The 11,891-nt window shown below is 35.7% G+C and overlaps 2 protein-coding genes and 1 pseudogene across 2 annotated transcripts; 1 reads left to right on the top strand and 2 right to left on the bottom strand.

Moving 5' to 3' along the window:
* The first annotated feature begins 1,484 nt into the window (after positions 1-1,484).
* LOC112502532 lies at positions 1,485-3,263 on the top strand (annotated as a pseudogene).
* A 642-nt stretch (positions 3,264-3,905) lies between these two features.
* LOC112502528 (HVA22-like protein a) lies at positions 3,906-6,116 on the bottom strand. Its single transcript, XM_025106478.1, has 5 exons — positions 5,918-6,116; positions 5,636-5,662; positions 5,396-5,518; positions 4,265-4,508; positions 3,906-4,176 (listed from the first exon to the last, which is right to left on the bottom strand). Exons 1-5 carry the CDS (start codon positions 5,977-5,979, stop codon positions 4,114-4,116), a joined length of 519 nt encoding a protein of 172 aa, XP_024962246.1. The 5' UTR covers positions 5,980-6,116; the 3' UTR covers positions 3,906-4,113.
* Positions 6,117-7,979: 1,863 nt separating this feature from the next.
* LOC112502529 (zinc finger BED domain-containing protein RICESLEEPER 2-like) lies at positions 7,980-9,123 on the bottom strand. The gene is made up of 2 exons (XM_025106479.1): positions 8,491-9,123; positions 7,980-8,405 (listed from the first exon to the last, which is right to left on the bottom strand). Exons 1-2 carry the CDS (start codon positions 9,121-9,123, stop codon positions 7,980-7,982), a joined length of 1,059 nt encoding a protein of 352 aa, XP_024962247.1.
* Between the last annotated feature and the right edge of the window lie 2,768 nt (positions 9,124-11,891).

Genomic DNA, 11,891 nt, shown 5'->3' on the forward strand with positions numbered 1-11,891 from the left:
TGTAATAGTAACACATTTATAATTAAATAATATAAATAAAGAAAGTCAAACTTTTGTTATTTATAATGCTTTAACCGTTTTTATATTTTATTCTATAAAATAGAGAATTAGGAAGAAAAGAAAAATCTCAACATTTCTACCTATTAACAATAAATTTTTCAAGAATTCTTCGAATTAAAAATCTCTATCTTTTTTTTTACTTTGTCATTTTCAAGAATCTTCTAAAAACATTCAAAATCTCATTTTTTTCATTTTTAAAATATCTCTTAAATATGTTTTTATTATTGTGAAAAGTCTAAAAAACTAATACGTATGTTTGAAATGATTATTTTGATAATTTTTTGAAACAAATAAGTCTTTAGACATTTCAAAACTTGTTAAATAACTTCTTTGACTTTTTAAAACCTGCTAGATACATTTTTATAACCTACATAACTAGTTAATGTGGTAAAATAATGAAAAAATTCTAAAAATGAAACAAATATACCAAAAATTACTTATATTTTAAAAAGATTACTGATGAAATTTATTTTAGTTAAAAATAAAATATATTCATTCAGTGTTTTTTTAAATTAAAATTAATAAAAAAAATTTAAAAATGATTACAGATTAAATTTATTTTAATTAAAAATAAAAATATATTCCGTTGGTGATTTTTCAAATTAAAAAAAAAAATTAATTCGATTAAACTACTGACGGACTAACGTTAAAATTTAACTAAATACATAATTATTTAAAATTCGTCGCTATAGATTATTGGTATATATGCATGGTTTACTTGCATCTAACTGATGACTAACTTGACCACCGTTAAGCGTTTTAACACAGTAACATGTTAATAAATGTGAAAGATCGTGCTTGAATCTTGTCGATGATATCAATTCACCGACAAATTAGTGACGAATTTTAATTAATTAGGTATTTAATGAATTTTATTGTTAATCCGTCAATTTAATCAAATTACTTTCTATTTTTTTAATTTAAAAAATCATCAACATAATATATTTTATTTTTTAATTAAAATAAATTTTATCAGTAAAAAATAAAATAAATTTAATCAGTAATCTTTTTTTAATTTTTCTAATTTAAAAAATCATTGATGCAATATATTTTATTTTTATTAAAATAAACTTTATCAGTAATCTTTTTTTAAATGTAAGTACTTGTTTATAAATGTAAATATTTTTTTTGATGTATTTGTTTCATTTTATAGATATAAATATATTTTTGGTTAAAAAATGTTTAGAAACTTAATCATTCAAAATATAAAAGTTTATTAACTGTTTTTCAGACTTATTATATTATTTTACAACATTAACAAGTTGTATAGGTAATAAGAATGTATCTAACCAGTTTTAAAAAGTCGAAGAAGTTATTTAATAGGTTTTATAATGTCAAATGACTTATTTATTCTAAAAATTATCTAAAGATTTGATCATTTCAAACATTAAATTCTATTGAGTTTTTCGAAATTTTCCCTTTATTATTTTAACTTTCGCAATAAATTGAAGGCATCCGAGGCAACACAACTAGCGACAAGAATATGCGTACACCGATGACTATTCCGACAGTTGATCTCTCACCTTTCTTCATCGCCGGAGATGAGTCTGGCCGGGAAAAGGCCAAGGAATCGATAACCAAAGCCTGTACCGACTACGGGTTCTTTCAGATAGTGAACCATGGTGTCCCACTTGATCTCTGATGAAGCAAGCAATGGATCTGTGCAAAACATTTTTCAGTTACTCAGATGAGATCAAACGGAAGTGTAGTTCGAATCCAGGTGCACCACTTCCCGCCGGCTACAACAAGCAGCCTGAGCAGTCACCGGATAAAAACGAATACCTGCTGATGTTCCCACCTGAATCGGTGTTCAACATCCTCCCCAATAATCCACTTCATTTCAGGTAAAAATCCACCTCATATTAGAATTGATACAATACGATAGAAATTGGGATTTCATGGTGACAATGCGGTATCCTCTGGCGACTGAAACAGATAACAATGGCATATCCGGACATGAAGATGGAAACTTGATCACCATCATCCTCCGGGAAGACGCCGGAGGTTTAGAGGTATGCAAGGATGGAGATTGGATTCTGGTGATTCCCACCGTGGGCACATTGGTGGTCAATTTAAGCGACGTTATTCAGGTACACATCATATCTTATGCAAATTAACAGAATTTCTTGTGTTGAAGTCCCATAGAGGTTAGGCTTGCACCATTTCTCGTCAATATACGTCGGAACCTTTCTTCTCTCCTGAAAGGCTCTTTTGGATAATCATCTAATGAGGTTCTCCATATTCTCACATCATCCAATGTCAAAGTCTACCACTCTAGGGACTCAACACCCCGGGGCAAACCGTACTTGTCTAGCCCCCTCTCGACACCAATTTCGGACAATCTATTCTCATCTAGCCTCTGGTAGAGTTCCACATAGGCTAAACTTGAATCACTTTTAGATCTTTATCACAAGACTGTAAGGGCGATATTTTTACAGGTACTGAGCAATAAGAAATTCAAAAGTGCGACACATAGGGTGGTGAGACCGAAGGTAAGAAGCCGTCATTCGTATGTATTCTTCTATAGCATGCAAGGAGAGAAATGGGTGGAGTCATTGCCAAACTTCACTCAAGAAATGGGAGAGAAAGCCAAGTACAGAGGGTTTTGTTATAAGGATTATCAGGCTTTGAGGATGAAAAACAAGACTCACCCACCATCGACACCCCAAGAAATCATCCGCATTCAGCACTTTGAAATTTAACAAAATAAGGTTGTTTGTTTTCAGTATGGTTATAATTTAGTAATAAGCTTTCTAATGATGTGAAGAAATTTCATTTTCGATAAACGGGAATATATGTCGTTTAGGAATTAATATAAATCATATCCCGCTTACCAAACGCACCCTAAGGAAGTAAAAGGGCCTGGAGGCGATCAACAATCCAAATGGTCAAGCCATGATGGGATAAAACCCTCAATAGAGCAAAAACCTGACTTTACAACAAACCCCAAAAGGCATCTTCAGGATGAGGTCTAACAATATGGGGAAAACTTGAATTGTGAAGGACTGTTACCATTCTTATCATGAGGGGTGCTCAAAAAACCGTTCAACCCAACCAACCCAACCTGAAAAACCCCAAAAAAGATCAACCCAAGGTAACCCATCATATAATCGATACAAAATTAGGACAAACCGAATCTATTGGCTTGAAATTGGGTTAGGCCCAAAGTAACCCGACAACCAGATAATGCGATGAAAGTTTTAACTACTTCTCTAAAATTATTTGTATTTCACTCTAATATGTATAGGTTACCAAAAACGACTCGGCAACAACGAGCAATGAAACTCATAACTCATAAGAGAACATTATTGGAAAGTTATATGTAATACCTAAATATTTGATGAACTCGTATATTCTCTTGAATGATTGATCGTATTTCAAAAGGAAGGTTTACTTTCTTTTTATGTTCCCAATGTTGATTTTACTTTGTTTAAACACAACCCAACCAACTCGAACAAGTTGGGTTGGGTTGAAATTTTTTAAACCGCCAACATTGGATTGGATTGTTCAAATGCCTTCAATCCGATCAACCCAACCCAAGAGCATCCCTATCATCTATCCTTACTCTTAAGACTCCCTACTAGCTTTACTCTCTAACCAAACAAAACTGACCCGATAGATCCTACTCAAAAGTAGGATCTTGGGGGTGAGATGTAGGCAGATGGCAGACCTGACCTCTGGCGGTTGTTTACGTGAAAACCCCAGACTTGTGCAAGAGTATAAGCAAATAGGTCGACTCTGTAACTAATGCTAAATATCTTGTTGGGTCCAAATTAACAGGTCCCCAAACCCGCTGTTTGCATGCAAGTAGCCAGACCGAACCTCCACCGTCAGATACCATGACATAAACCACAAAATGGATGATACGCTCTATTGACATATGTATGTAATTAATTAAAAGTAGACCCAATTTACAAGAAGTAAACAATATTAAGTGCACACTTAAAAATTTGAGAAACCTGTCCTACAACATGGTTAATAACAGAGTTTAGCCAACATACCATACTTGTATGACAATCAACAGACACACAAGCTCCCCATGATGTCGAAAGGTCAGTATCTGTGATCATCTTCAGAAAACAAGCTGCTACCTCTAAACCTGACTTCCCTATCAGACTGCATGAAAGAAACAAGGGGGGAGATAGTTATATCAAAACAAACAAGAATCTTTTGCGTGCATGTGAGAGGGGGAGATGATGCATACCCGATGAATTATTTCCTGAAATGCATCTGGTCCATGTTCTTGAATGTATTTCTCAGCGGCAACTAGGATGTCATCTGGTTTACTGAACACATCTTTCTTTCTAGGGACGTACCAGATGTTAATAGTCTGCTTTCCCGTGTAAAAAGGTCTAACATATTGCTCGTAAACATATGCCGCACCACTGAAGTATGGTATCACCAACCAGCATGTTACAATCAGCTTTGCATATGACCAGAATGGGATCCTGCCAACAAGTACTGCCAGTAAATACTATTTTCCTATAGGCTATAACAAACAACAAATAAGTAAAGCAATAAAGTAGACTCCAGTTTGGGGGCAGACAAAATAATAGTATTTAAGTTCTAAATCTTTTCTAGTTTACTTGCTAATTGTGGAAAGGGTAAGAAGTAGCATAACACTTGGATTGCATAAGATGCAGCAAAAAGCTAGCAGTTGAAGAAAGTGGAAGTTGTTCTCATGAAAATGAGAAGGAACCAAGAAGTTTGTGATTCTTTAACAGCAAAGATAGGAGGTTCATGCAGCACACGAAATATAGGAGAAATAAGAAAAGTGAGCATATAGTTTATAGGATATGAATTCTGCCCCTGTTTTAAAAGAGAACCAAGAAAATGCCTGTGAGCAATTAACTGCAGTAGTTCTAAATAGCACCTAAAGTAGAAAGTAAACAGTATGAATCATACAGAAAGAAATATTAAGCTCACGGTTAATAGGTCGAAGATCTATGAGCAGATTATCTACAAAGCACTCCCCCAGTCCAAAGATTAAATAAGCCTTTTGGCTTTTCGGGTTGTCCATAAAACTGAATGTCCATTTTGTTTTTCTAACTTTGAATCAATATTACTGTCTTTTCTTGCAGTTCTTTTTGTTTAACTAAAAAGTTAACTTCTTTCGGACAGAGGAAATACATGAAAAAAGTGATTTGGTTTTGGGATAATTCAATGAAGTTGATTTCCATAGCACCACCAGAAAACAATAAAGAGACTCCCCTCCAAAAATCTCAAAACACAAATAACTAAAATCCAATATCCCAAATCAATGGGGCCATAAGGTACTCAAGATTGGCTCCAAGAAAGTAATTTGTAGAATACCATATAAAGCAAACAACATTACCATTCAATGAGCTTAGCAAAGGTTAGCTCGAAGAGAGTAATCATAGAATACAAAACCCAATATGTAAGCCATTGCTGATCATCCAGCGGAGATTTAGTCTCTATTGCCCGAATCGAGGCATATCTGTTAGAGAGAGAGAAAAAAAACAGTTTGATCATTCACTGATTAAAGCATAAAACGAAACTAATTAATTTAAAGAGTTGAAACAGAATGATGAAGAGCGTCCAGAATTGAACTTACAGAGGATAAGCCAAACTAACCACCGGCCTGCAGGACCAAATACAGAAACCCAAATGAGATTCATCACAAGATTAAGCATTTGCAAAGAAAAAAAGATAGAAGAAAGAAATCTGGATTCAGTTAAAGGAGAATATGAGGTTACATAGAACTCATGATTTGGCAATCACCCAAATGATTTAATCCTCTTAGGCTAATTGTTAGCGATGGTAAAGTAAAAAAGGTGATAAACCCTAGCAGTAGCAGGTATGAAATAACAAGTAATTTGAATGGAAAAGAGGAAACCCTGCAAGAAGATCGAAGTTTTGAGCGATGAGTTTGAGTAAATTTCCAGCTCCAGATCCCATCTTCAATCAAGAATCTTTATCAAATCGGCGAATACAACAGATATCAATCAAACTGTGGTTTGGCTTCAAGAGTTGAGCTGAGAGAGAAAAAGAAGAAAGCACTTTTTGCATATGTTTCCTTTTCCCCCTTTTTAATTGGGAATTCGGGTATCAAACCCATTAATGATTATTTATTACATTCCTATTCTTTTCCGAATGCCAGTCCTAAAAAAACTCCACCGCTTGTACGGGCTCCCGTCAATTCCTTTGATCCTCTTCCCCAGGGATCCCCGATGGGAACCTTAGGAGAGCCGTCGACTCCAACTACCGTCCATGTAAATATCAGTATATTTGATTTAAATTCGATAGTCATTTTTTAAGCTTGAAAACTCGTGAATAGTTAAAAAATTAAACTTGACTTAAATTTGAACACAATTTTTTAAACTCAAACTCAAGCTCAAATTCGTTTGAAGTTCGAACCAAACTCGAACTCCTACTCAAATCAAGCTCGGCCGTCAAAATTTATGAAATTTTAGTGTATTCTATTATAAATTATAGAACTTAAAGATATTCTCTTAAATTCTAAAAAACTAAAGCAATGCACTTCAAACTTCATCATTAAAAAGACAAAGTTACAAATTTCATTCACTTTCTTCTCTTTTTATAACAACTTTCCATTCTATTTTACTATCTTTCTTCCAATTAGGGTTGTGCATCAGTCGGGTCGGGTCGGGTCGGACCCGAAAATGGGCAACCCGATCGGGTTTCGGGGTAAGAAGACACAACCCGAAGTATACAATTCGGGTTTCGGGTATTGTCGGGTTCAGATCTAATCGGGTATGGGCGGGTTCGGGTCAGGTTCGGGTGTCCATCTCATATAATCAAGTTCCCAAATTTTTCTTATATAAGAAACAGCCACAAACAGCAACACTAGTTTTGTGCTTCAAGTATATGATCTAAACAGAATATGTTCAAAAATGGAAAGAAAAACAAGACAGATTCTTAAGACAAACCTAGATCCAAGTGGGGCAGCTCCATCTTCCACATTCAAGTAAACTTGTGGATGCCTCCATCTTCCACATTCAAGTAAACTTGTGGATGCACCATTACTGCATAAAAGATCATAGTACAAAACAAAAAGGAAAGAATATGCCACTAATTGGTTCAAATGTCCTTCCATTTAAACGAAGTCAAATAGATGGAAAAAGATTCTTTCTTTACAAGTCAATCCACTAAATTACACTTATACATCAAKAGACAACATATAGTCTAAAAGAAACAGAAGGCCAATGAAAAGAGGTAGATTCAAAATTCAACCCAATCCAGTGTCATGCAAGTCAAAGAAAGTAACCATAATGTTGTGTTGTTTATAGTATCTCTACCTCCCATCACAAACTCTCACTTTGGTCATCTTGTCTTCACATCAATGCATATGTTCTTCACTTAGATCAGTAGTCCTGAAATATTGAGGAAAATTGATAAAGTAACATAAAATAAAACAAGAGGTATATTATCTAGTATGGCTTGTACAAAGAAATAAAATATCTTTCAAAATTCAAAGTGGCCACTTCTACAATATATCATCTAGCTGTAGATCATCTACATCAACAGCTGGAACCGGAAGAGAATCCTCTTGGTCATTGCCAGAACTTAAACTTCTAATTCTCATATTCATCATGTCTGCGTTTATAGAAGTATGTAAATTTAATATATAAATATACATATTAAAGTTGAAAAGGTATACTAAAATACTAAATACGTAAATAATGTCGTACCTTTCTCAAACTTTTCAATATCAGCTATGTTTTCTTCAACTGCAATTGGCTGACTAGGGCCTCTTAGCCAGTCTTGTGTACATATTAGAGCTTCTACCATTTTAGGAGATAGAGAACTCCTAAAATTATCCAAGACCCGACCACTAGTACTAAAAGTAGACTCAGATGCCACAGTTGAAATTGGAACAGCAAGCACATCTCTAGCCATTTTTAAAGAATAGGAAACCTTTCACTATTAACCTTCCACTATCTTAAAATATCAAAATCGTTTGCCTCATATATGGTCGACTCACTTAGATAAAGTTCAAGTTCATTCTTCTTGTTGAGTGAAGCCCCACTTTCCATCTTTTGTTTCTTAAGTTGACTCTTTAATCTAGATTGTACCCTTCCAACGGGAACATTCTCACACTTAGTGGGTGGAGGAGGCATCATAGTGGTAGAAGGTTCGGAATATGTTGACACATACTCTTGAAACAACATATCTAATTTAGACTTTACCTTTTCAAAACATAACTTACCTTGATCCTCACCATACATTTGATTGAGCTGGACTTGCATGTACTCAACCTTGTCTCTAGGGTCCAATATATTGCCAAAAAATATGATGAAGTTCATCTTATCTGGATCACCCCAATATTTACTGAACTTCTCTTTCATTTTAATACCCATTTCCTGTTCACAAATCAAAAACAAAAAGTTAGTAAACATCCAAATATAAGTAAATAGTAAAGGTAATATTAAAGGAAGATAAACATACCTCTTCAACTTTCGACGTAGATTGTAACATATCGGCAATAATGCAACTCAAATCTAAAATCTCGGTTAAGAGAGAATTTGAGGTGACATAAAGTGAGCCAGATATCCTAATTGTCATATCATAAAATGACTTCAAAAATATGACCAAACTGTCAACCTGTAACCAATCAAGATAGGAAGGCATCGAATCACCCAAATCCAAATGTAACACGGTGTCACTACTCTCATACGTTTCAAAAACTTGTCTGTAACCTATTGCGGTTCGAAGCATTATATAGGTGGAGTTCCATCTAGTTGGAACGTCAAGACATAATGAACTTTTCTCTTCCACTTCAAGCAAATCTGCAAGTTCTCTAAACTTCTTCAACCTAGATGGAGAACCCCTCACCCACCTAATGCAATCCCTAATCTTTTTAACTGATGAATCTGCTAATTTCAATCCATCTTGAACAACCAAATTAAGAATATGAGCAATGCATCTCATATGTATGTANCAATCCCTAATCTTTTTAACTGATGAATCTGCTAATTTCAATCCATCTTGAACAACCAAATTAAGAATATGAGCAATGCATCTCATATGTATGTATTCTGCCCTAATAGAAGAACCACCCCAATTCACCACCTTCTTCATCATGAACCCAACGGGCCAACGGCAATGTCATTGCTTGATGCATTATCAACTGTGATGGTGAAAATATTTTTTATTCCCCAATCAAGCAAACAACTCTCTATGGCCTTAGCTATACTTTCCCCTTTATGTGAATATATAGGCACAAATGAGATGACCTTTTTATTTAATTTCCACTCATCATCAATAAAATGTGCAATGACACACATATAATTGATTCTTTAGACAGATGTCCACGTATCAGTGGTCAAACTAATCCGCTGCGTGCTTGACTTAAACAATTTCTTAAGGTTGGTTTTCTCTTCAAAGTAAATACTGAATATATCCCTATTAACTGTCCATCTATAAGGGATCTTAAATCTAGGGCATGCAGCCTCAACAAACTGTTTAAAACCTCTCCCTTCAACAAACCTAAATGGAAGTTCATCCATTATAATCATTTTCGCTAACATCTTTCGAACAACCTCTTGGTTAAAAACCCAAGAGGTCAAAGCACCATCACTATTCTCATATTTTGCAGATTGAAATGCAAGAATTGACTGCTTTGTTTTCTTAGCATGTGGAATATTTAAACAAGCTTTCATGTGGTTATTTAAAGAGGAAGTACCATGCTTTTTAGCCTCAGCTGCATATATTTTTGAATAATATAAGCACTTACCTTTAATGACTACCCCATCCTCGTTTAAAATCTTCTCAAAATGGTCCCAAACTTGAGATCTGGATTCTAATGTTTTCCTTTTTCTTGTACTTTCCGGAATAGATTGACTTACGGTAGGATTAGATTGTGAAGGAGGAGCTTGATGATGACTGTTACTTCCGGACTGAGACGTGCTAATTTTTTCCATCTACAATTGTAAACAATCTAAAAATATATCAATATGCTAGAAGGCAAAGGTATGCCAATTTCTGTCACTGATATCTTCGCAAACAAAAGTAGGCAAAGGTATGCCAATTTCTTCACCATTAAGATGGTGATACAGGTTAGAAATAAGGTGAAGTTTATCACTAATAACAGTTTGGCATCTGTTTATGTTATTATATATGTAACAAAAGGGCATATATTTCATTAATTAGACAAGACACAAACATAATCAACAGTCTTGTCCACTTATATAGAAGAAACTTGGTAAGGACCTTTTGATATAACAATTTGCATATATACAAAGTTACAAGTACAATTTGCATATGACTTAACATGCCCAGATAATATTTGCAGGTTGATGATTGACTATAAGATAAATATAATGTCTTTGTACACAAAGACTGAATGGAATTATCATAAATTCTGAGTTTCTGACCCATTATCATATCTGATGGGTCACAAATATAATGCCTTTGTACACAAGGACCTTTCTGAATTATCAGAAAGGGAAAATATATTTCATTAATTTGATATCCCTTACTTCCATTTAGACTTTAGAGCAATTAACAATTGAAACTAGTAACTAGTAAGGAAATAATGAGAGTTCCTTTTTACATTTAGAGACTTAGAGCAATTAACATTTAACAATGTGGGGAACTGGGGATAATCGAATAAGAGTAGGAGTCTAGGAGATGGAGAACTGGAGAAGGGCCTTACACTTGCAGTCAATCGTCGATAGCAGCGTCGGCTAGCAGAGTCGGAGAACTGGGGACTTCGGCCTTTGGGTATGGTCGCCGGCCAGCAGAGTCGGAGTCGGACAGCGAACAACAGCGTCGGGTGCAGCAGCGTCGGGTGCAGCAGAGTCGGGTGCAGTCTTAGTCTCGCCTCACTATCACGATTCACTACTGATAAGCCCAAATTTATACATTTTTTACGTCAAAGTACCTTAAGATTAATGTCAATTAGATGCCTAAAATGTCCATTTTAATTTAAGATGATATTTAATCTTATGAGGCCATTTAAGTTGAGAAAAAAAAAAGAGAAAATTTATTGTTGTGTTTCTGGTCTCATCATTTTCTAGGTCCAAAACAGCAGCCCGTGAAAAAAAGAAAAGAGGAAGAAACAGCAGCCAAACAGCTGCTGGTACATCAAAAAACACAGCCAAACAGCAAGCTGTCTCCAAACACTTGATGCTGCCAAACAATTTGTGTCTCCAAACAGCAGCCAAGCTGCATCCAAACAGCCCTGTTCAGCCCAAAAGCAAGGCCCAAACAGAAAAGCCCAAGCAGCAGCCTTGCATACCAGAAACAGAGCGAGAGAAGCGAGAGAGAGATCGTGCAGAGGAGATCATGGGCGAGCACGAGCTGTCGATCGAGGGGGCTGTCGGTACAGAAGCAACCGAGAGAGGGACAGCATACAGAGGCTGTCGATTGAGAGGAAAAAGGGGGCTGTTCATAAGCGAGGCAGCAGAGCCGGTCGATTACGGGAGGCCGAGAGCAAAACAGCAAGGTGCTGTCGATCGAGCAGTCGAGCAGGAGGGCAGTCGTTCGAGAGGGAAATCGAGGGATCGAGAGGAGCTGTGAATTGAAGAAAGGGATCGATAGAGGCTGTGGGAGAAAGGGGACAGCAAAGGGGCTGTCATCGAGCAGCCGAGAAAAAGAAGAAGCTGTGTAAAAGGGGCTGTCGCGAAGGAAATTCAGAGAGGGGAGAAGCAGCAGCCGACTGTCGTTTGAGAGAAAAAGAGACTACAAGGGCTGTCAATATAGAGGCTGTGATAGAGGCGGAGCAGTCGGTCGAGGACAGGTACGAACCAAAATTCGAAAAGCAACAGTAAACAAATTTTAGAAGTCGATTTTGGATTTCTTAAATTAAGGTTCTTCCTAGTCTATTGTTTTCTCCCAAGTTCAAT

The sequence above is a fragment of the Cynara cardunculus genome, unplaced genomic scaffold (genome assembly GCF_001531365.2).
Source record: "Cynara cardunculus var. scolymus isolate 2C unplaced genomic scaffold, CcrdV1 Un_Scaffold_1543, whole genome shotgun sequence".
Lineage (NCBI taxonomy): Eukaryota > Viridiplantae > Streptophyta > Magnoliopsida > Asterales > Asteraceae > Cynara > Cynara cardunculus.

What these genes read in the sequence shown, in the direction of transcription:
- LOC112502528 (XM_025106478.1), bottom strand. Translation starts at nt 5,979, where the DNA reads ATGGGATCTGGAGCTGGAAATTTACTCAAACTCATCGCTCAAAACTTC. An exon ending in TTTGCTAAGCTCATTGAATG is followed by an intron (nt 4,509 to 5,395) that starts GTAATGTTGTTT and finishes ACTTGTTGGCAG; the next exon opens with GATCCCATTCTGGTCATATG. An exon ending in TTCAGGAAATAATTCATCGG is followed by an intron (nt 4,177 to 4,264) that starts GTATGCATCATC and finishes TCTTTCATGCAG; the next exon opens with TCTGATAGGGAAGTCAGGTT.